Source organism: Chelon labrosus (assembly GCF_963514085.1).
Source record: "Chelon labrosus genome assembly, chromosome: 19".
Taxonomy (NCBI): Eukaryota; Metazoa; Chordata; class Actinopteri; order Mugiliformes; family Mugilidae; genus Chelon; species Chelon labrosus.
The window spans coordinates 18,992,959-19,018,128 of record NC_140352.1 but is presented as its reverse complement, the minus strand read 5'-3'; the positions used below and the strand labels follow the sequence as shown (position 1 = coordinate 19,018,128).

Genomic DNA, 25,170 nt, shown 5'->3' with positions numbered 1-25,170 from the left:
TGCTGCATTTCTGTCCAGTTGGTGATCCAGTACTTTTTCTGTGGCTCCTCAGGCTGAAATCCCAGATTGAACTGATAGCGCTCAGCCTTGCGAATTTTCACCCCCTGGTGCTTTGGCATTATCCGATAGTAGATGGCTCTCTTGAAGAATCCAAACTAGCAGGAAAAGAAAGAGAAGAAAGTGGCATTAAAGAGGATATGCTTGAACTGCAGTTGAGCTGGGATGAGTGACAGATTGGGAAGAAGACTTAGGAATCCAGATGCTGACGAGATTGAAGTCAGCAGGTTAGACAGAGAACAGAGAAGCCCACAATATCCAGCTGAGTAAGATGGAAAAGAAAGGTGAAGGACATAAAGCAGTCCATAGACAGTCTGGAAGGGAAGTAGAAGAAATGTTAGATTAACTACAAGAAGTAGGCGAGATGTGAAGAGACGGAAAGAGAAGTTGAAACACCCCAAGCTTGTCAGCAGCACTCTGTACAGAAGATCCATTTGAAGGGGTGTTTTTACCCAAAAGCCCCAATGATGTGTGCTGTTGGGAGACACATGGGGGCCTCAGTAGTCCTCAGTGAGCCTCTCAGTCTCAGAGGGCTGGATCTTCATCTCAGCCTTCTGGGCCTTGGCCTCATACATCTCCCTCCTGCTGGCCCTCTGGAAGAAGCCACACTGGGGGTGGAGGAGGAGGAGGAAGAGGGTGCAAGAAGGACGTAAAGTCAAAGGTTAGACTAAGGGCTCCATATGGATTATAGATCAATCAAATCAATGGGTCAGCAGCTTTTATATAATCCAGAGAAGGTGTCTGCTGTGAATACATGTCAAGAGCTTCAGAGGAAGTCTGCCCGAAATATAACCTGTCCATGTAGAAGAGTGTGATCAGTGGAGATGTAGGCTCACCTTCCATAGTATAAGAATGATAATTCCCAGTAGAACAACTCCTGCTACAGCTGCAGAGATGATTATCCACAGGGGAAGCTCATAAGGTGTCTCCACTCCCTCCACTGGATCTAAATCTACTGATAACTGCAAGAAAGGAGGAAAAAAATTATTAAAATCACAGTTAACATTTCCATCAGCATTAGCATCACCACCATCATCATTACATACCACAGCTGTCTGATTCTCCATCTTGATGGTTGGTTTGTCGGTAATGAGTTTCAGTGTGACTTGACCTTTGACTGTGACTCTCAGAGCATTGGAATAGTCCTGCAGGGACACACACAGCACATGTTCACAAAGAAAACAAATGTTTGAGAAGCTCTGTGCGCAGATATACTCTTAAGTTTGGTTTATACTCCCACAAGCACGTCAGGCTACAGCATACGCAATGGAGCTAGAGTTACCTACAGCAAAGAGCTGACACACAACCACAAATCTGTCCAACGGAAGGACTCTGCAAACCCCCCCCCCCCCCCCAAACCTCCGTGTGTGTGTGTGCGTGTGTGTGTGTGTGTTTGAGTGAGCTGACCTCTAGCATTGTACTGTTCCACAATCGTGACCTGACGTGAATCGTGGTTGAATCTGACATGTTGAGCAGTGGACAGGTAAATTTCACACATCTTGCTGTCCCCTTGGAGCAGTCCTTCAAGATACGGGTAGAGTAAAGAAGGGTAAGGAATCACTATTACACAAGTGAATTTGACTTTTGCAGAATTTGTTTTCAGGATTTTGAAAATCTGGAAAGTTTTAAATATATAAGATAAAAGATAAGATAAGATAAGATAAGATAAGATAATTCTTTCATTTATTCCACAGTGGGGAAAAGTAAGCATTAAATAAACTTTAAATTTTAGCATCTCTGCAATTTTTGAGACCTAACATTTAAGGTCATTTAGACTGTTAAATGTAGGTGTTCAAGGTTTTAGAAGGCTGATTCACCTCTAGGAAATTCACCTCTGTCATTTTCTATGAAAACAGGCTTTTACCTGCTAGTGGTCTTTAACCACAGGCCAAGGGCTAAAATAATGTGTTGGTCCTTTTTTGAAAAATCATTCCTTTGTATGATTTCTTCTCAAAATAAATATACAGTTTATCTATTTTTATTATAACTTCCTGTGCCATGAAGTTTTAAAGTTGTTACAAGTTCTCATTTTATCACTCTGAATAATAACCATCTCCTGCGCTTGCTCAATATACTGTATGATAATGTAAAGTCACAATTTATGTCTTTGATTTGGATTAGCTAATCAGTCTCTGTTGATACCAGTGACATGTAATGAGTGAGACAGGTCCATTTCTTACCAAGAGGTAGGACTCTTTGCGAGGAATGTTGAGTGATATTGTTGACTGTGGCTCAATATGCGGCGAGCTAGTATCTTCTGCATCATCCACAACAATCTGCCGTTTAACCCGCTTAGATCTGCTCTCTGACAACTGGAAGACAAGAAACGGAGAGGGGAAAGCCAAAGGGGGAAGCAGTGGAGACAGAGACATTACATCAGAGGACTAGTGGTAATTACTGGTTTTGATAAAGACATTACCAAATTGTTCTCAGAATAGCATTGTCATTTCCACCGTCTATATGTAGGCTGCATGGTTTTCTATTTGGGGCTTTGTGAGGTTTGTATGTGGCGACGCTGATGTTTTTTTCCCCAAAATGTTCCTCTCACTAGTGGTTTGGCATTAAGACCATTTTCACACAACTTTTCTATTTATTCCGCCGGGACTACTTCAGTTCACACTGACATCAGGATGACTTAGAGAACACGTAACAACTCTGTGTACAGCACATTCATTGTCAGTCAGCTTTAAGTAAATGTAGCCATGCTTGATATAAACCCAGTGCTGTTAAATTTGAACGGGCTTGTTATTATATTTCCTAAAGGTATGAGTTAATACAACTCATGTCTCATATTTATTGATTCATGGCCTAATGGCTGCCAGCAACACTAATGATATCAATTTCTGTTTAGTGCTAATAAACAATGGTTTAGGAGGCTATGAGGGTAAATGTGGTAAACATACAAGCTAAAAATCAGCCTGGTCATGGTTTGTTAGCATGCTGATGTTAGCATTTAACATAAAGCAAAGCTATGCTTAAGTACAGCCTCAACAGAGGTCGCAACAGAGCAGCTAGCATGGCCCTAGCATTTTTGTCCAAAGCCTCTTTTATTAAAATGCATTTTTGTGGCATTTAACTAATTAGACATTTTGAGATATTGACTTGTACATTCTTTATTGTAGTTACTTCAGTCTGAGAAACCCTTGATTATTGTCTGATGACTCTAAGAGCAATGGCCAGTGTTTTGGAGATTCTGGTGCAGGCTTTGACTTCCTGTTTTGTGCGCCAGTAACCGTTAACAGTCCAACTAGCAACTTGAGACGCAAAGAAGAGTTTAGACACGTACGAGAGGATAAATTCATGTTGCTAGTCAAGTATGTGCTTGACAAATGTGAAAGGTTAGCTTGCTTCCTTATAGGGTATGGTGGGCTATTCTGCTAGTTCTGTTTGTGAAAATAATGTCCACTCAAACATGATTGGTTAATACATCTATAATGGAAACCAGAGTCTCAAAACGAATCTTACAGTTAGGTTGAGTGGGTTGACAATGTCTCCCGGGGGGTTACATTCCATTTCTGAATTCCCCTGAACAACAATCTTCGTCAGGTAGAGCAACCACTTGCCATTGGCCACCTCGTAGGGCCACTCAAACTCCAAGGCCAGGGTGCCCATGTCTCCCAGGAGTTGTCCCCCCATGTTCACCTAGTGATGAAAATAGCCAGCAGCACAAAAACAGAACTCATCAAACTGATGGCGTGAAATACAGTAACAATGTGGTGTGAAACGACCGTAGGAGCACAGGCAGACTGTGGCTCCTAAACAGTATCCACCCCTGGTCACGCTCACACCACAAACCATGGCTCACATAATAATCCCTTCCACACGCAATATTAAACTTCTGAAGTGTTGGCTTCAAAGACAGGGCGGGGATCAGGGAAATGTGGGTTAGGAGCACACATATTGTAGATGCAATTCACTGTCCTGGAGGTCCAATATAGCTTCTGAGTGGTAGAGGTGACTCACATTTAAGGTGAACTCCACCAGACTGCCCACGTCACTGGTGTTGACCATGGCAGACTCGCCCATCACTGTCCCACCAAATGTTGTTGACAAAGGATTCTTTCTGAACAAGGAGAGGGTTAGAAGTGATTTTACAGTGTGAACGCAGAGACTAGTGTGGAAGATTAAGTAACACGACACTCCAGTGTCGTTTGCATACAGTACGCCACGAGTTGATGAGCTAATGAGACTCACAAGGAGAAGGACGGGAGAATGGTGGTTTCAATCAGCATGGCCACAGGCACAGGATTCAGGTCATTCTGTTCACTAAGACTGAAGAAATCAATCTTGTTACAACAGCGTAGTATTTTCTGATTATGTAAGGGTCACAATAACAAGAAAAACTCTTATAAATATTGCTACTACTGCTAATACTACTTAACTTGCATTACTGCCAATACCACAGATCACTCTTCCACTGCTGAATTTGTTTATTTGGTTTTATGTAATGCACTGTATGTTATACTGTACTCTACGCGCTGCTAAAATAACTGAATGAGTATTTGTACTCACCATACCCACTTTTCTCAGTAGCTAGTCTACTGTTGTACATTTTAACACAGTGTTGACCAATTGTGTACACTCATATACAGTGTTCACTTGTTGTATAGCCAAATGACAATAAATGTCTAAACAGGAATGGCAACATGAACATGCAATATTGTAGTCAAAACTGGGACATACATAAATGTGGAAACCAAATCTGAATTAACACTAGGCTCTAAAAAAACCTGTACACACGCAGTCTCATAGATTTGTTTGGGCAAAACACAAACAGCAACTATATTAAGCCCTTACGTTGACAAAAGCAACTGAGCCTGAATCTCTTCTGTGTACAAACTGATCCCCGATGTCTCGAAATTGACCTGCAGCAACACCTGGAAACGACAGCAAGCAAATGAGAGGCGTTGCAGTCTGAGCACACGGCGAAGTCAAAATCTGGGAGATAAAATCCTCTGTCTTGTCTGACCTACCTTTTCATTGCCTCTAAGTGGATTGCCCAGCTCACAAATGACTGCGGTGTCAAAAGTGCATTCAACGTCTGTGTCCTAAACGAAAAGGCAGCATATTAAACCAGTGAACATAAAGGATTGACTGGAAATACATGTTTAAATACAAGCAATCACAGTGTGCACATATAAAAAGGTAAATGTAACTATTTTAACATCTTTATGTAAATCAAGCAGAGCAACAGCTAAGTGAAATAATAAAATTCATTAAAAAGAATGAGATGCTGCGAAAGGAGGATTATGAAATGACAATCCTCAGTCATCTGCTGCCCTCCAGTGGACATACATCAGATCGGACTCCTCTGTATCTCAGTGCATCAGAGATGGTGATGTTGAGCATGGCCTGGTGTGCGTCCTCAGCCAGCTTCCCAGGAGAGGGAAAGTTGGTCACCTCCACCTTCAGTCCTATGATCTTCATAGTGCTTTCAAAATGGAGCACTTGGACGTTGCCCTTCCTGGAAATGGGGATGTAGAGTCTAATTTAATTTAACTCTGGTGCTATCATACGTTTCACATTTGCCTTAATAACACAACAAGTGCCCTCAATCATCTCATCTAGCTCTATCCTAGGGATGAGAATAAGAGTATTTACAAAATGATATAACTATTATTTTAAAGGTTTTGTCTCATGTTTAAGTAAGAATGTAAATTTACCTGGGGAAAGGCTTTTCTTTTTCGTCTACAAACTGGGCTTTCAGCTGCAGGTTACTGGTGCATTTGTTATCTAAGCCACACTCCTTCTGAAAGTCAATCTGTAGGAAAAGGAACAAATGATATAATATCATACTGTACCTTACACTTGGGCTGTCATACACTATATAGGTATTCTTCACTTCACATTAAAATGTCGCTCATCAGCGTATGCACCTCTCTGTACCTCAGTTGTTTGGGTGAGTTTCTGGTCCTGGCTCAGTATCGGGAATGAGTCCAGGTTCTGCAGGGAGCGTCTACCTTTAGGTTTTTGTTCGTGCAACGACAAGTTGAGGGAAAAGACCACCGGTTCCAGTTTGTCCCTCACAGGTGCCTGTAAATTAAATTCCAAGAGGTTTATTGGATTTAAGCATGTCGATTAGGCAACAGCTCACAGTCACTCAATATTAATCATCATACTCAATGTTAGGACCTTACCACTGCAACCAGTTTCAGAGTAACACACTTGGATTTGGACGGCGAAATGGTCAGCAAGTTAGTGTACGTGTCAGTGTTACCATCGAAACGAACACGAGGGCTCCTCCTCCTCTCCGTGTCAGCCTCCACTGTGTAATTCACCGCTTCACAAAACAGAAAAACATATTAATTTCTAAAGTGTATACTTATATATAACCAATTCAAAATACGTTTGAATACAAGTTTACGTTTTTAAAGTACAGGTGGAGCTGAAACTGCAAATATACATGCAGGTCGAGAATATATCTCATTTGCCCAATACACCTCTGCTGTCATTGAAGAAATCTGTAGTATATGTGAGAAAAACTACTCACTGATATTCCTCTTGAAATCTTTGTTTCCATTGCTTAGCGTGAAAGACATGCACAGGGTTGCTGTAATACTGTGAAGTACAAAAAAGGGTCAAATGATTCATTCCAAGAAAAGTGAACAAGCCATTTTCAGAATGATATATTCTAAATGGACATCTCACCATGGTGTGTTTGCTAGACAGTTATTGGGGTCCACAATCTTGGGCTCGACTTTGAACTCTTTAGTTAAGTGAACGACTGGTCGAGCTCTGAAACAAATAAGCAAATAAAATCCAGTTGCTACCGTGTAATACCCAAGTTACATCATTGTATGAAACATACAGTATTTACATACATACATACAGCCTCCTCCTCTCCAAGAACTAATATTTTAAATTAATAACATTTTCTGTGTAGCTGGAAGCCTCTGATCTTAAAAGGCATGAATATATTTTAACAAAAGGACAAAGCATGCCTTATTTTCACACAACTATAACATAGTTCTGCCTAACTTTCTGCTGTTTATACCTGAGCAGTGCAATGCGATCATCCAGAGAGCCCACTAAGATGTCAGGGTAACTGTTGTCGTCCATGTCCATCCCTCCACTGATGGAGTAGCCGAATGTGTGGAATCCGTTACTGCCCACAGACTTACCCTCAATCACCTGTAGAGGGCATCAGTGACACATGAGCCCTTCAGACAAAGTCTCAATTGTCCACACCAGAATGTCAGAGGTTACCTGACTGGGCTCGTTAGAGATCCCCTTTTTACTGCCCATCCATATGTAGACCTTGCCTGTCTCGTGGAACGGCGCTCCCACTGCAAAGTCTGCAGACATTAAAGGTAAAAGTGAAACATTTTGAGGGAAGGCAAGCTGCTGAAAGAAAATGGTGTGTGTGTGGAAAATGTTAGTGCTCTAGGTGGCAGCATGGTACAATTGTTTCAGTCTGAACTGCAACAAGGTGGAGGGAACTGCATTATACTGGGGTATAATAAAAACGCAGCCTGGGCATGAAGGGCACTGGGCACTTATAAGATCTGGAAGTCAACGTCATCACCTCTAAATCCACTCAGAGGCATACCTTGGAATCCATCTTGGTTGATGTCTCCAATGGCTGCCAGTGCAAAGCCGAATCCAGAGGCAGACGGGCCCTTCAGCACCATGGTGGAGGTATTCTGGAAAGACCCGTTCTCATTGATGAAGATGTACACGGCTCCTCCCTCTTCCTTCATACGGTCAAAGTAAAACGGGGCACCAACAATCAAGTCATTCCAGCTGCAACAGATAAGAGAAACATGCAGAAATATGTTTAAACATAAAAATATGCACACATGTCCCAACATCCTAAATTTGACCAGACTTTAGTCATAACAACGTTGGATTATTTGCACTTTACTCATTTGCTAAAGTGCTACGGACCCATAAGGTTTCCTTTGTTCATTAAAGGGAGAAGTTTGATTTCACCATGAGCTCATGATGAACACCTTATCTCAGCTGTTGAAAGGACACGTTTTCTTCTCTTGTCATTGCTCAAGCATTCCCCGCATAACAGGGCAGATCACAGCCGCCGATCGTCCGAGCGTGAGGCAGCTCAAGATAACGATACAGTTACAGTCAATCCACTGAAACATGAAAACCAAACACTTCTGATTTCTCTTTCTTCTGGAAGAAAGATTGTTTCTGAATCTGACAACTTTCTGGAAGTAGTTTCCTGTTAATTTGAAGAAAACTTTGATTTGAGGTATACGCTTAGGGTTCTAAAACACTAAGAACAGGACCGCTTTTCATTGTTTTCACAATATCAGGTTTAAAGAAACGCACTTGTCATTGTTGAGGTCGATGACTGCCAGGGTGTTTCCAAAGTACGAGCCCACTTGTTCGCCGGGGATGATTTGCACCAGCGCGATGTCGTTTAGGGTCTTAGTTCCCAACATCACAGAGCCCTTGGACTCATACCTGGGAGACCCTGTCACCACCGTGTAGTCATCCTGGCTCAGCAGCTTCTGCTCTTCAACAACCGAGTAACCTAAGAAAGCATTTTTGTACTGTTAAAGTTTTCAAATGATTTATCATTTTAAATTATGCGAGGGTTAACTAATATTTACCCATATAACTGTATTGCTTCTTCAGTGGTCCAAAGTTTTTGTTGACAGAGTCCCAGGCGTTAGCTGGATCTGGGTCTCTCCATGTTACATGAACATTTCCTTCATAATGAATCAGAACCATACAACAATGTGAAAATCTGCTTCATGCACAGCGGACAGGTTTCCCAGACAGAGAATAATCTCGGTGTTAGACTAACGATGGAATTCAGCTGGCTTTCATAGAGTTTTAATCCCCTCAGTGAAACCTGCCCATTATTTCAGCATTAAATAACCAAACACAAAGTTTCTTTGGCATTTGCTCATCAGTTCCCACCTTGCCACAAGTAGCTGCCTGTAGCGCCGATATAGACATCAGTCTCTGTCATGCCGCCCGAGATGCCCGCGTTGCACATGCCCTCAACCTCCATGTCAAGGTTAGGGTTGCAGACCTCATAACTGTAAGTCTGCCATTCATCGTTGGGGTCAAAGGTCAGGTCGTTACTCCTCACATAACACTTTCCTATCATCCGTAGCTGCTCCTCTGTGCCTCCTAGGATGATTTTCGCATAGCGATGCCCACATGCCTGGACACCAGAAAAGAATATGTATCTATGGGCAAGTTGTTCCCGCCACAAGTGTCATATCAGAGCCCTTTACTGAATGTATTCCTCCTTAGTTTATATCAGTACCACTATAAAGAAAGAATGTCTTGATTGTTATGTACATGATAGAAGTCTTCTTGTGAAATAAATATATATATTTTTTGTTGAGAAAATAACAAATACAGAAGAATAATAGAAGAAAAACACAATATTATATAGGATGTTAGCCCCGTGCTGCTGTTATTCCTGTTAAGGGTCGCGGGGGTCTGCTGGAGCCTATCCCAGCTGTCATCGGGCGAGAGGCAGGGGTACACCCTAGACAGGTCGCCAGTCCATCGCAGGGCTAACACAGAGAGACAGACAACCATTCACACTCACACGCACAGCTACGGCCAATTTAGAATCACCAATTAACCTAATGAGCATGTCTTTGGATGGTGGGAGGAAGCCGGAGTACCCGGAGAGAACCCACGCAGACACAGGGAGAACATGCAAACTCCACACAGAAAGGCCAGTCGGCCCATGGATTCGAACCGGTGACCTTCTTGCTGTGAGGCATCAGTGCTAACCACCTCGCCACTGTGCCGCCCGCCCTGTGCTGCTGTGCAATACAAAAGAACAATTTAAAATATATCAAATACCAGAACAAGACAAGAGAATACAGGCTGTTGCTTTGATGATGACAGTTTCCAGCAGTGCATGTAGATATGTGGTCCAGTACGTCATAAATACAAATTAACTAAAGAAATACAATACTAGGAAATAAACAGCTCTGCCTGCTCTCATCACTCAATGCTGTGTGTCTAATACATCAGTGACAGAACTGACTAATAGGAATGAAACAGGGTGTCATCTCACCAGCACACGTCCCGACGACTGGCCCCTCTGACTGGCCACAGTCACACCCAACCACATGCCATCAACCATCTCGGATGGATTTGCTGTGAATGTGCCACATTGCGTTCAGTCAGGTGTTAAACGTTCAAAATTAAATCGTTAGCAGGTTTGCATGAAAACTAACTTCTGTCTATATTGTCATGTACAGTATTTCCTTTTATAAACTGTATAAGAGAAGCTTTCAGCTGCTGAACTGAGACAAATGACCATGTTTGGTTTCACTGTTTGGTCCTTTCTTTGTCATGTCATAACTTCAAAATCACATATCTGTTTTTCATCACTGACTAACCAACCGAAACCATATATTAAAAGAAACATTCAGCGTGACTGTGATGATCATAGTCACACTAAAATCAACCCAAACAGTGAAGCTTCGCTCAGCCTGGATCATGCCCTGACATATATAAACCACAAAAATGAGCTGTGAATGCAGCAACAGCCATTCTAACCTCAACATTAAAAGTTATGCACAATCCTTTCATTAGAGTTCTACTTGTAGTCTTGAGGGGTGGGTGAAGGGGGAGAGGGAAGTTTATCAGTTAATAACCATGAATTAAGAAAGGATGCACTTTTAGGGAAGATGCTGAGAATGTCTGACGCACTCGCTCGACTGGAAAGAAAAGAGGAAGCCAGCTGATGGCTGTTTGGAGGTTATTATTTTCAGTTCCTCACTACCATCGGGGAAATCCTGTTAAGAACCTGTATGGGTTGAAGTTGAACACATAGAGTTCAGGGGGAGTACCACTCAGACCATGAATACATTTATTTAGTGTCTTCTGTGGCAAGTCTGAGAATATAATGCCTGATACTATCAGAGTTCTCCTGTTTTAGTCAAGGCTGAGGAAGTACAAAACTAAATCACTTGTGTTTAATACATGTTTCTACTTTGTAGCTATGTTAGCATGTTCAGTGTCCCTCATTAATTAGCATTCTTTTTTTTTAATGTTTTCCCGATCACAAGCTCAAGAGGTGCATTTGAAGGCAGGAACAGTGTCTTATAGGAACTCTGGGAAAGAAGCTGGATTTTATAGCTTTATTGTAAATTGACCCTGTTTTGAAAGATATTTATTGAATATAAAATATTGTATTCCACCTAAACACTGGTTTTATTGATGTTGGCTAATACCTAGGGAACACTGGTAAAAAACATGATCATAAAATACATTAATCTCTGTGCATATCAGTTACTCTCCGACCAACCAGTCAACACAAATATATTCTAGGCCTGCAGGAAACAATGCAGAGGAATTTGAAATAAACTCTCACAAATAAAAACTTAATTCCCTTCACTGGAACTATTTCAAAAGTATTTCAAAAACTGATTGTTGTACAGAAACTCTGGGAGCCCTGCATCATGCTTACTTTTGGTGACCAGGTCCATTCTGGAGCAGTCTGTGGGGTCAGTGGTAATGGGACAGGAGTAGACAGCGCCTGTTTCATTGACATTTTGTAGAGAATTGGCTTTCTCTTTGGGCGCTCCAGCGAGAAGCCTGCACATATGCAGGAGGACAGAGAAGAAAGAAAGGCACAGACAGAAACAAAATATTAGATCATATCAGAGCATTTAGACAACACAAAGCACAGGCGGCAACAACAACTGTGCTGTTTGCATATGCACAACTTTACTTCTACCAAGCAAATGCAAATAAAAAAAAAAAAAAAGAAAGAGTGAAGAAGTCAGACCATGACCCGTGACAAGTCTGGGCACAGACAAACACAAGACTCCCACACTGACTCTGTGGTGATGGAACTGATTTTTTGTCCACTCACCCAGACACTCCCTACATCAGCACCTTTTAACACATCACAGAAGCAGAGGGATTACTTCACTCCAGGGCTCTGCGCTCGAACACACTATTTACCGTCAGCACAAGATTTATTAGCGCCACTTTGTAGGTGGAAGGTGTAGACGACCGTGTTTACAGTTTGTGTGAGCGAGTGACCTGCTTTTGTGTGGCCAGAAAGAAAAGCATACCATGGTGTAGTCAAAGTTCATAATTTATGCATGTCGAATGCATATCGAATCAAGATTGTGAGAATGTTAACTGCAATTGGGTGCATGGCGGCTATTCACTTTACGCAAACATAGTGAGAGACGGTGCGCCAGGCTCTGCCAATACACTACACCACTACACTCTTCTTCATACATACACACACTTAGATTGATAATATGCCCCCATATATACTTACTAATCTAATCATGATCGCGTCACAAAAGCCCAGACACTGATATTTCCTTTTTTGATGCGTCACCAGAACATGAACAGACTCAGAACAGAGTCATGTGAATTGGCTTCCTCCACAGATTTTAGACTGAGTTACCTGATTAGCTTATTTGAAACTTGTCAGTCTGGGAGAGGATGAAAGTCTCAGATCAGATGCCGTGGTACACATTAGTTTGTTAGTTTGTTTACGTTGACCGCTGACATTCTCCAGCCAGCTTTGCATCATTTAGAACAAAACAGGCCTCTCCTCTTTCTGCTACTAGATGGGCGTCATCAGCAATGAATCAGTAATCTTGCCAGGGTGCTGACAACCAGGAAAAGCCAAGATGGCCTTTGAGGTCCAGCAGTTTCTAGTTTCAGTCATGTAGGGAGCATCTAAGATACCACAGAGGACTGTAGTAGTGAATGGGACTGACAGATATGTAGACTAGGTGTGTGTGAAGGCCCATTTTTGTTTTTACATCTAAAGTAAGTGTGTGTGTGTCTTTACTAAAGAAAATGCATGTCCTTGATATGTAGGTGTGTTTTTATGTCTACATGACAGCTAAATTAAAAGTCACGGCCACCTGAAGTATTTTTCAGCTGCCAAGAGAACACAGTGTCTCCAAACACTGATTAACAAGGTTAGCCATTCTTGTGGGAAAACCAAACCACACAGCGCCTCACGGGAGATTATGCAAAGCATTTACAAAAGGCAGCAAGCTTAGATTGTTATATACACGTAGACATTGGTGAGTGTGAACTTTGCACCAGGTAGAAGTTGAACGCAGTTCTAATTGCGCATGCTTCAGGGGCTGGGACAATCTTGGCTGACAGAGAGCTGGTTGCAAAAAGCCGGAAGAAAAAGACCCGTTAACCCAACCTCTGCGACATACTCTCACTATCTCAGTGCCTCACCAGAGCCACATGGGTCACCTGTGTTTGTTGTGGAAATTCAATACTGCTGAGTGAAGCTATCAGGTTCGACATACAGTGAGGAAATAATGGCAGTAGATTCAGGTAGCATGTGCTATAATCTGAGTTAATGTACACTGTGAATGTTGTCCAGAGTAAGATGAGGAAACAGATACCACTCAAACATGTGTACAGTAAATATGAACACAACTAGCTGGTTATGGAGGTTACATTGTTTCTACTTAAGCTAAGCTAGGCTAACCGTCTGCTGGCATTAGGTTCAGATTTACAGTTCAGACATGTAACTCTTGGCAAAAAAAGTGAATAAGGGCATTTTCCCATGTGATACCTTTAAATTGGACCCAACCTTGCTATCATGATGACCATGGATGTATTAAGGAGGATAACGGTGACAGAAGAATTCAGCTAGACCAAACATCACTGCTAGCATGTCCTTCATATTGCTTTAGTCAGAATTCTAACGTCTCCTTCTCTCACATAAAAATGACATAGACCTGAGTAATACGGCCATGACAGCACACCTCAGTTCCTGTCTAATGTCTGCTCTCCCCCTATCTCCTTCAGTGCTCATCACCTCCTCATAAACAGGCTGTCAAAGAAGGGGGTTGGCAACCGTCAGCTACATTCCTACTCGGAGGACATGTTGAAATTCGCCTTTACTACTTTTCACCTTTTGCCTCTCAAGTGATCCGAACGGCCGGATCTCTTGTAAGCACTTTCTATTGCTAAGAAGCACCAAGAACTGGAAAAGTGACGGAGGGCTGCTTTTCCTTTACAAAGAAGAAGAAAAAAGTCTCATCACAAATAGTTCAGTTAATGCAAAACAATATAAAACAATAATCTCCCATTTATTACCTTCATCAACCGCCACCTGACAATCCATGACTCAGAATAAACAACAACCCTGAAACCAGGATATCCAACTTTATTAAAGATGACTAACATGCACAACATCTGATTAACATTTCCTGTCCAACTCATAGAGTTTTGCGAGACAAAGAAGAAAAGACAATGCGCAGGATGAGTCAGTGGTGTTAACAGTGGTTCTGCTGTCTCATTTAGACTACATCCATCTTCATCTAGACCCAGTCCGAACAGGACTGTAGTCCAGATTAAACATGATGCAGGTGTCTGGCACACAGATTTTAATCCTTTAAGGGTCCTGCCTTCAATATCAAGATGTGTGAGAGAGACAAACAGGTTGAAGATGGAAATCGGAGTAGAGCAAAAGGGGGAGCTTTCAGCTGCAAGTGCAATGTTTAACATATTGCATTTTTGTTGTCATGGCATTATTTCGCATGCTTGAGTATCGTAGCTGCTGCAAATGTCTATGAGTAAGTCAACCTCACACAAATGTCTAATCACCTTCCAGATAAGGCTTAGACCAACATGCTTGTCACAGGGTGTGGTTGTGGCCTTCAGGGAACAAAAGAAAGAGAAAAAAATCTACAGGTTCATGAGAGCCTCAGGGCATGTTTTTAAGAAATAAAGTGCTTTAACCCCTTAACGCCTAGTGTTGCGAATTCTGCCGCTGTCCGCTTAGACTGCAGCCGAAACAACGAATGTAATACTCGGTGTCAATGTCGGTTTGTGCACATTCAAAAAATTCCTAGGAACCTTTTGCAAGCACTAGTTTCTCATAGGACCGGTCGGAGTGGTAAGCAAAAATACAAATAATTAATTTCTTTACATAACTGAAAAATCAATTCAGGCGTTAAAGGGGTTAAGAACCACTAGGAAACATTTACACTGTATACAACACATAATGCAAGAAGTCAGTCATGAGTTATGATTTGTTTCCGTCTTTATACCAACTTCACTTCTCCTACAGTTCTATAGAGCGTAGTTAATCACTACTGCAGGGAATAATATCATGAATTGAGGCACAGTATGTTGATTCTTTAAAACAACAATTAAGGGGGTTACTCAAACGCATCTGTTCTGCTACATCATGTATATCTGCCTCTGGTCAACCTTCTCAGAACCGAGACCCACTGAAAAAAACAATCAAGTTATTATAAGTTCTGCTCGGGACCAAGACCACGTTTCATGTCATTCAATTTCCCACACCCTTCTTACTCTTCCCCTTCTCTCTTTCATTACAGGAACCAGGGGGACGAAGAGCTGACGCTTCCTGAGACATGCCCCCACTCTAAGTCTCCCTGTCTGGGTCCCTCCACGGCTGAAGACCATCATCCATCTCCGCATTCCCTCCATCTATTTACCTGAAGTCCTGTCTAATAATAATATTTGTTGCATCAGTTAAGGTTTGGTCTTCATGGTACAAAAAGAGTTTTTATTAAAAATGCATTATCTGTGTGATAACCGCACAGAGTCGCTGAGGTATTTCCCAAAATGCTGGTGCTGCTTGTGCAAGTTTTAATTCAGGCAACCAGCGAAACTGGCCTCCACACTTTGGCATGAGGTACTTAAAAATAGACCATATGAATGCTGCCATAAAATGGCAGTAAAAGCTTAAGTTAATCATTTGTATAAACCTTTCACATTGAGTCCCGCATGTTTGCTTGTTAAATAATAAAAATGTGACCAACAAGTAAAATATATATTAAAATCGGTTGAGTGATGTTGGAGAGGTGTACGCAGGTGCGCCTCCACCATGTAAAGGTGACATTAACACACAAAACTAAAAGCTGTTGACATCCAACATAAGGCAGTGACACATCACACTGCAGCACACAGTGGGTCATCAAATTATGAAGCAAGTACAAACTAGGAACAAGTGCACAAAATTACATTTATCCTCACCACTATCCTTAATATCTCAACAGACACAAAAACACACAACCTATTGCATCCTCAGTATTTCTCAGCATAGTATAAATATACTGCAGTGCAGGTAACTCGTATTGATTACAGGGAAACACCGCCACTTAGACCCACTAGGCAAATAAATTGAGATAATATTGAAAGGAGTGAGTCAATTTGCAGATTGAATTAAGCACGAGGACAAGAGGAGACCAGGCCTCAGATGTTTTTATGCTCTTATAATGATGTAACGACTTCAGTGAAAGATGAGAAGATGCTCAATATGACAGGGACCCTGTCACTGTGCTGATGGTGGGAGGACATAAACCCACACAGTGGAATGTGTGCGCTCTCCTTCTGGTCTGCACACGGTGTGGCTTCACTGTTTTACAAAACCACTTCACAAAACCTTTCAGGAAACACTCTCAACCAATGAAAATGTGGGGTTGAGCACGAACATTGCTTTCACATTATTCACAATAAGCACGTCTAGTTATTCACAATTTAACTGTGAGTCTGCACTCACAGAACATGGACAGCAGATGAGTAATCGCTGGTCAAACAGTGACAGACCTGCCGTGTAGTAGAATAGTGACTTGCATATTTTTACACCTTTTAATTTTAACATCCAACCACAAATACCTAAACCATCAGCACACAAAATGATCGACATTATAGATCCTACAACATGGAGCAGACTCCACAAAGCATCTCTTTTAATCCTTTCGTGGAACAGTTGGAAGGGAGTAAATATTTAACCAATATGCACGCTACTGAGAAGAACTGCGTGGTGAACTGTGGTCACACCTAGCACACTGAGGCCAGAGGCCAGGAAATGAAATGCACTGTGTACAACTGTTAATCAAAAGACAAGGAAGTGTTAAATAAATAAAGAAAAAGAAAATCAGTCCGCACCTGTACACGGACTCCCACACACCAGTGTAACAGGGTATCTCAGCTGGACAAACATCCTGTTTGAAGACCACCATCTGCCTTTGGTCAAACAGTAACGAGAGAGCAAACTAATTTAGACCCAGTCTGGCAAATTAAACAAGGCAGGTCGTCCCCTGACAATAAACTAACTCCCTTTTCATTAGCAACAGGTAAAACCTTGTCTGACGAGAAAAAAGCCATTTTGGCCTAGGTCTGTTGTTTGTTGCAGGTCTGCCTACAATTTACCTACCAGTTGTCTGGATGGATGATGTGAGCATGTTACTGCAACTCAACCACTGCAGACACAGGCGGGGCGCTGCCAGACATGATTTGCATACACACTATCTATCTATCTCCATCGTACTAACATGGGGAAACACACATACAATACGCAGACTCACATAGCTAGTGTCATGTTTCTCAGTGACCCCCCCCAGTGACCCCAATCAGTCTATATCATGCAGAGCTCAACATACTCACAGTATCAGAAATAGTGTCTCCATTAACATCTGTACCACAGAAGAAGAGAAGAAGCGAAGAGGATATTGTGTTCGAGTGGAGCTGCTCTCATCCGACTAAATTCTCATTGGTCAGACAATTGACAGTATTACCTTTATAACGAGAAAAGCGCTACATAGCCTTCGGGAAATAATGTATAGCTCGTCTGAAAACATCTATTTTCATAACTCTGAACTTGCCTAAAACTAAACAGAGAATGCCCGTAATAACTTGTTTATGTGTTTATTAGGAATAGGCTCACAACTTATGCAATGTTAAAGAAATGATCAGTGTGGTTGCATTTTTCTAAAAGAGATGACCAAAAAGTTCAGTGTAAGCTTTGTAAAGAGCGGTTTTTGTATCACAGCTCAATAACCATCAGGACATTTAAACTAAAATGCTCCTTCAAATTTCATGTTTAACAGATGAGAGATCAGAAATGTGAGCATGTCCATGCTGGTCGGCGTATGGTGTTACCCTTTCAGCACAAAATAATTACATTTCCAAGTGACCAATAGCTTTGTTGTACAGTAAGCATGACTTCAGCCAGCTCAAGATTTGCTTCAGTTGACTACAGCCCTACATTTGAGGGGGCCATACAGGTGACCAGCCATACAGCCATAATACCAACACTGTTGGTGCCAAGTTTCATCTCAGATATTACTCATCTTAAGTGAAAGGCAAGTGCAGGTGAGGACAAAAAAACATCTGCTTTTACCTGCTGAGGCTTGGAGAACTTGCAACCACAAATATTTTGTCTTCATCTGTGGCCTTTTCCGTTCAGCTTTTGTCTTGAATAAGCTGCTGGAATTTCACATAATTTGATGACAAATCTTGTATTTTCAAGAACACACCACAAGTGACCACATGCACTTTACTTCCACAGACACATACCAAGCGTAAACCGATACTTCAGAATCATTTCCCTCTTCAAAGATGAAAAAAAATGGCATGCAGAGGGAAAGGTATTGAAGGCTATGGTTTTTCTAGCTACAGGTAGCCCTCGTTAGCCCGGAGGCCAGCCACAGCAGCTTCTTTTCCATGCTGCTAAGGGCGTTTGTACAAGCAGAGGAAAAAAGAGGATCTCTTACAGTTTTGTTAAGATAGAAACAGACTTCGCTGCAGGTATTTCCAATGAAAGCCCCGCCATGGAGAGTCTCTTCTGTGGAGATTAGCAGGAGACCTGAGGGTCCTGCTGGGATCTATTTCAACATGTTATTAGGAGCAGTCATTCACTCTGCTGCTGCAAAATGCTACTCATGCCATTACCAGCTGAATGGATACTGTGAATAAATACCTTAAAGATCAGTGCCCGTCACCATGGACAAATCTGCACCTAACTACCGTGAGGACTGATTTGGAAGCTTGACTTAAAACTTTTTAATCATGTTTCTAACCTCTAAACCTACATGTTTGTCTGGATTTTCTATTTGTTATTTGACACAGTTTGTTTTTTAATTTCATACTTTGGGTTGGGTTCCGCTTTTAAATAAGGCACCTTTTCATTCAGGGTTTATAAGTTGCATCCAATGATTCTATAAGGGTGAAAATGAATCCTAGACTACCACTTATAAGCCATTAGAACGAATTTGACTTTTCTTTCGAAAACTATAAAATTTATTTGACAAATATCTCTGAAATCATATGCCCCCATTTCACACATGACTGAGGTCCACGGTCTTGCTCTGGTGTAATTACATGTACGAGCGTCTGATGGACAACACAGGGTTGCTGTCTGAAAGTGTTTCATTGTGGCACCACACCGGCCCTCAGATAGGCCTACTGCAGAGACAAAGACCACTAGCATTTGTATAAGGAGGAATGTTGGATCATGGCCAAGTGCGTACCCACCTACATCATGTACATTCGACTTTGCTTCTGCACAGAATATAGCACACTGGACAATTTAGCTGAAATTGTTCTCTATCCAATAATTCACTTTTTAAGACTTAGACTAAGTCACTGCCTGTGCAGTGTAAACAGAGTCTCAGCAAGACAACAGCAGTGCTGGATCATGTGCTGTTGAAGACGTAGACAAAAGCACATATGTACGTAAATGACTTCAGGGACAGGGAACAAATGACTAGAGTAAAATCCACAGACAATGGGCAAATCTTTGACTGTATATAAAGATGGCGAACCATCTGTGACGTCAACTATAGGTTTCATAGAGACCAGTTTTGAAGCTCAGGGAGGTGTCTCAGCTAGCTGCCATCTTGGCAAGTGGCTTGGCTGACTCTGGAGTTTGTAAACTCCAAACTGAACTCATAAATGGGTAGAGAGGTGGAGAGGAAGTGGAGTGAAGGCACGCAGCTACCAACCTCACAGCTCAAAGCAAACATTACACCTAACATATCATTCCTGGTCACAAGTGGTAAGTTTAAGGTATAAAAACATGTTCCTGGGCTATAACTGAACACCAGTTTAGTTTGTCTGTGTCTATAAATCCTTACAGAAGGCAGTTTAATTCTCACCTCACGGAAGACAGGGGAAGGCCCCGTCAAATTAAATGGCTGACTTTCATGGCCTCTGGCTGCTGCAGTCAGACAGAGATGAGCCGAAAATGCGAATGCGCTTCAGGACTGGTTAAATATTCATCAGTCAGAGGAATTAAATTATTCTTCTCAATTATTCGTCTCGGCAGCTTACAGTAAAACGAAGGATTGTTTGTCTGCTGAAAGATGAGCAGAATGAGTTTTAAATTAGGAGGGTTCGTGTGTGTGTGTTCCTCAGCAGCTCCTGGATCATCATTTGCACCCTTGTCTTGTCTCAACCTGAAACCTGCCAGGTTGTGACTGTGCAGAGAAGGGTAATACATTCCAAGCATACCATGGGGTCAGGGGACTGGAAGAGCCAATACTTGGCCAGCTGACTGGCCAGTCCCCCCTCCCTACTACGACGGAGAACAAAAAAGCCTTCTCAGGAGAAGAAATCTGGAAAGAGACCTTAAATGGGTGATTCAAAGAGGGAGAGGGAGAAGTGAGGTGAATACTTGTACAAATTGGCCTCAGGTAGCTTTTAAATTATTCAGGTGCAGTCCTTCCCCAACAAGAAGAAATGTTGGTCTTCTAATTGGTTGTGTTGCCCCCCCAACGACTCAAAATACATTTTATAAATTGCTTGAGCTCAGCCTAGAACTGCTACTGCTAGATTCAGACTAATTGGATAATAGTCTACATCTTAGAAGGGTTAAGGAAAAACTTTATTGCAGAAATGGGAGTGTCTTGACTTTTATCCTGGACTCTGTCTGACTCATGGGAGCACAAAGCACAGGCACTTAAAACACTGTACATGCCACGACTGGTTTATTAGCGTAGTTCTTGCACTTTTCGAATATTCACACAGCAGATCAGTTCAGCTACTAGGAAACATACCACTAGCTTCTCTGTGGTGCAGGTCTGGGGCACCAAACAAGGCAGAGAATACAGACAAGACTGTAAAACCAGCCCAGTTCAAACATGGGAGACACCATCAGCACATTTGTGACGTCTTTACAGAATCACATAGTATGTACTCAGCAAGGGCTCAGTGCTGGAAGAAGTAGCGTAGAAGTAACAGAGGCCCCTGTTGGAAAAGGAAATTGGCCTGCTACATAAAAACATACTGCATGAGAAAACACAAACACGAACTGATACCGAGAGGGGATCATTATTTTTTTTCAGAGTGAATGGAAGAGATTGTTGGTGCAGGTGTGTTAGGTTAACACTCTGTCACAATCTGCTAATCACATATCATGGAGTCTCACTTCTCCAAAATCAGACACACGGATATCATTTAACTGCTGACGGCAGTATTTATTGTCTGTATCAATGTGGTCACAACCTTGAGAGTGGAAATTTTGTGACGTTTCCTGACATTCTCAGAAATGGCGGCAAACCGCTGAAGTTTATTTTTGAGTTGGTGGTAAGTCAATAGGCTATATTTATACGTCTGAGGAAAATGTTAATATTCCCAACGGCCTCGTCCTTTCATTATGCCTCTGCATGTTCAACATTACATTACTCACTCATTAGCTTGCTAAACTGTTGCACACTGTGGCTTCTAGATGCAGCCAAGTGCCTAATGGTGACGTTCTCACGACCCACAGCCGATGTGACCATCTGAATGCAAACCATTTTGTGTGTACAACTTCCTGTGTTGTAATCGTGAGCTCATGAATTACATTTGAATGCAACACTACAGACGGCAGCAGGTCTTTACTTTATAACTCTGTAAGGAAGTGATCGATAAAGTCATTATATCATTATTTTGCAGTTATTCTACACATGTGCATAACATTTTAAATGAAACCATAGCAATAAAGGCCATATGGCATACCCTGGATTTAAAGGGTAACTACTGCTTTTTACAACCTGGACCTTATTTCTGGCATAAAATACAGTTGTTTACTCACCCATATAACTTTTGTGTTATTTGTAGTCTTTTGGGAGATAACTAGATCAGCGTATATCCATATAGTGGGAGTGACTGGGGCACCGACTGGCAACATGGCTGAATATTTTTCCGATTCTGAGGTTGTGAACGAACCATAACAGTAGCAAATTACAGGTATACAAGCCAACCGTCGCGGGTGCATGTGGCGCTCAGAGATGACATCATCCAGGTCAGAAGACATCATCCGGGGTCTGTAGGTCAATCTACAGATGATGATAACAGGTAACTCCGGACTCTACGGGGAATAGCACTAGCGTACGATAACAAAATATTGGTGCAATGAACGAGTTTCGTGCGTTATTTAGAGGCTGCGTTTCGGTGCCCCAGTCACTCCCACTATATGGATATACGCTGATCTAATTATCTCCCGAATGACTTCAAATTACACAAAAGTTATATGGGTGAGTACATGATCGTATTTTATGCCAGAAATAAGGTCCAGGTTGTAAAAAACAGTAGTTCATAACCCTGGAGACTTTATTGACCTTGTTTTATAGAAATAAGATGCTGAGTAAATACAAAGTTGCTTAATGAGTCTGTTCACTGTCCCGTTGTCCCTACAGTCTACCAGTCTCATTACCACAGCCATGTGGCCCCCTTCTTGGGTTGCAGACTGTAGATGGTGACTCTATCCCTCTGGGGGCAAGATCAAGATGGCACATTGATCATATGTCAGCCGGACACCACTATCCATTCTACTAACTGGGGAAATCTCAGCAATGCATATCAATCTGCCACTTTGCAGAAATTAGACAACCTTGGATTCACTTCACTGCTGAGAGCACAGAGGAAGTGGGCCCCAGTTCACAATTGTCTTCCAGCATAACTCTTCAAAGCGGAACAAGCACAGATAACAGCAAGTTATGAACACACCGTGTGATCATGAAGGCGGAAGGATGAGGGGGCCACTATAATTGCCCGAGTGAAATCCTACACTAAACAGTGACACAGTTTGAGGAGCTTTCATTGTAGACGCCCTACAGGAAGACAGGAGAGATTTGTAACACGCATTCATGAACATCAACTAGGATTTTTAACTCGGAAAACAAAAGTGTATACTTTTAAGTAGATCATTCCAAGAACTGTTAACGCCACATGAGTGTTCATGTCTTGGTAATGATCTATTGTTAGGTTACAAGCCAGTGAACACCATTATTAGGAAACAAGAAGTAGACACAGCTCAGTAACCATACAGTCTAGATGTTCCACCCAAACCTAAAGGCATTGTTAAATGCAAATATTATTCATGCATTGTTAACAGTAAACCAGTGGTGTGTAGGATTATAAGACTGCTGGTTGGGCAGACGAATGTCACGAATGAGAGGGAAAAAAAGCTGAAAACCGAAAAATATTATAAAATATATATATTATTGATATTATGTCTCTATTACAATAAACTTCAACCGTCTGTTTTGCATTTAAATATCTCATATCTCTTCCCTGCGTGATTGGCGTCCGCGCACTGCCTGAAACAGGCTACACGACACACACACTTTATGATCCCTCGGGTTACAACTTCCGAGTTGCCTTCAAAGACAGAGGCACAGGACGAGAACAGAACACCTGCGTGCACTTTCTGATCTAAAGATTAAAAAAAGACCGAATAAATCTGGAGCAATTCAAAACACTGCAGAGTCTAGCGTGGTGCTGTTTTGAGAAAGAGAGAAAAATGCAGAGTGTGATGCAGATATCCACAAGCTTTTAGAAATGGGAGACAGGTGTTGAACGCAGTACTCGAAGCGTCATCGCCGGGTTTTTCAGTGCGTATAGACGGGTTCGTTAGGTGTGCCTGCTAAACTGCGAACCTCCACATCAGGAAAATATAAAAGTGGATCATGCTTGAAAATACGCACATAAAAGAACTTACAGGTATTTTCGGGAGCCCACTGTCTGTTCATGCATAGCCACGGAGAGTCCAAAGAAGCTCCCTTTGGTTTTCCCCTCTTTGATCACAGGAAAGCGTTCATCTATGTTAAATCCAGTGCAGGTTTGAGTCCACTGGTGCAAGGCAAACACAGCGCAGAGTATCAGCCTCGGAGACATGTTTAAGCCGCTCTCCCTTCTCCAGTGCAGTCAGCTTCCAGCAGGTCCACGGTCGACGCGGGTCCGGCACGGCGCTCTCTCCCAATGAGCTCCAACAGGTATGCTGCCGCTTCACAGAGACCTGCCCATTGAGAGCCGGCTGTCCCCCAGCGCACTCTGTGTCACCGCCTAGGTAAGTGTCTACCTCCCAGTACCTCTCTCTCTCTCTCTCTCTCTGCCAGTCCTTTGCTCTACCTTCCTTCCTGCCCTCCACACCCATATGAAACAAGCGCACACACTGCATGCGCATTGTGGTTGGTTTTATGAAATCTCCGTCTCTCATATTTCAACCCCTCCTCTGTTTCACACACATTGGTGTTGCTTATCTGACTAAAAAAGACCACTGACAGAAATCAAGTTATAATGCACCAGCTACAAACTTTTAGCTTTGTATGACTAAACTGTAAACGGCTCTCAACTGAACATTGTACTGTGACTTCGTGCCATTTGGTTCAAGGATTGAAATACTGTGATTTTATATGCATTACAATGTCAGCTTATTTTCATATACCTAGCTGCTCTCGTGAATGCACAGCATGAACAATCTATAGCCTGCAGCTATGCATCATTTCACTGGTTAAAATTGCATAAAGTATGCTGTGCTTAATGTCAGAAAACTGTTTTTCTCCTTTCTAGTCTGAATCCAAAGTGTTCAATTTATAAAAAATCAAGTGAGCTCATTTGAAATCTGTTTTCAGTATCCATATTTTTGTTTAATGCACATCATTATAACCTACATTTTGAATGATGTGACTAATTACGGACTAAAGAGGCAGACTTCTTCAAACAACAGCAACAAAACAACAACAACAACAACAAAAACTAAATTATCTGGGTTTTATTTTTGCTGGAGGTGGGGGGACTAATCCAAGCCAACAGACGCCCGTCCTCACATGAGCACTCTTGTGACAGCCACCCTGTTCTCTGCTCCACTGCCTATTGCTCAAACTTCTGGCTTCCAATGGGCAGTTCATTAAACCCTTAATCCCCTTACAGAGTTCAAGGAACAGGCCAGAGTTTTTTAAAGTATCCTTTCCTTCTCTCGAACCCCCCTCCACCTTTTTCTTCTGTCTTTCTTTGGAACCCTGAGTGTCGTCAAGAGACCAACTGCAGCTCCATCTCCTCCCCGCTTGCCTGTAGCTCCTATAGCAATGTTTCAACATGTCTGCTTTATTGGCTGACTACCGGCTAAAGTCTGGCCCCCTTTTA

General features: G+C 42.1%; 1 protein-coding gene across 1 annotated transcript; it reads right to left on the bottom strand.

The window, feature by feature from the left end:
- Positions 1 to 15: 15 nt before the first annotated feature.
- On the bottom strand, positions 16 to 24,162 carry itga3b (integrin, alpha 3b). The gene is made up of 26 exons (XM_084566903.1): positions 23,747 to 24,162; positions 11,471 to 11,598; positions 10,070 to 10,152; positions 8,944 to 9,193; positions 8,631 to 8,729; positions 8,347 to 8,551; positions 7,607 to 7,800; positions 7,264 to 7,352; positions 7,052 to 7,188; positions 6,706 to 6,792; positions 6,548 to 6,615; positions 6,195 to 6,337; positions 5,944 to 6,090; positions 5,721 to 5,818; positions 5,353 to 5,521; positions 5,031 to 5,105; positions 4,855 to 4,934; positions 4,252 to 4,329; positions 4,021 to 4,120; positions 3,523 to 3,699; positions 2,238 to 2,369; positions 1,465 to 1,578; positions 1,104 to 1,202; positions 894 to 1,019; positions 510 to 665; positions 16 to 155 (listed from the first exon to the last, which is right to left on the bottom strand). The coding sequence occupies exons 1-25, from the start codon at positions 23,920 to 23,922 to the stop codon at positions 555 to 557; spliced, it is 3,165 nt and encodes a 1,054-aa protein (XP_084423029.1). The 5' UTR covers positions 23,923 to 24,162; the 3' UTR covers positions 16 to 155; positions 510 to 554.
- Positions 24,163 to 25,170: the final 1,008 nt, after the last annotated feature.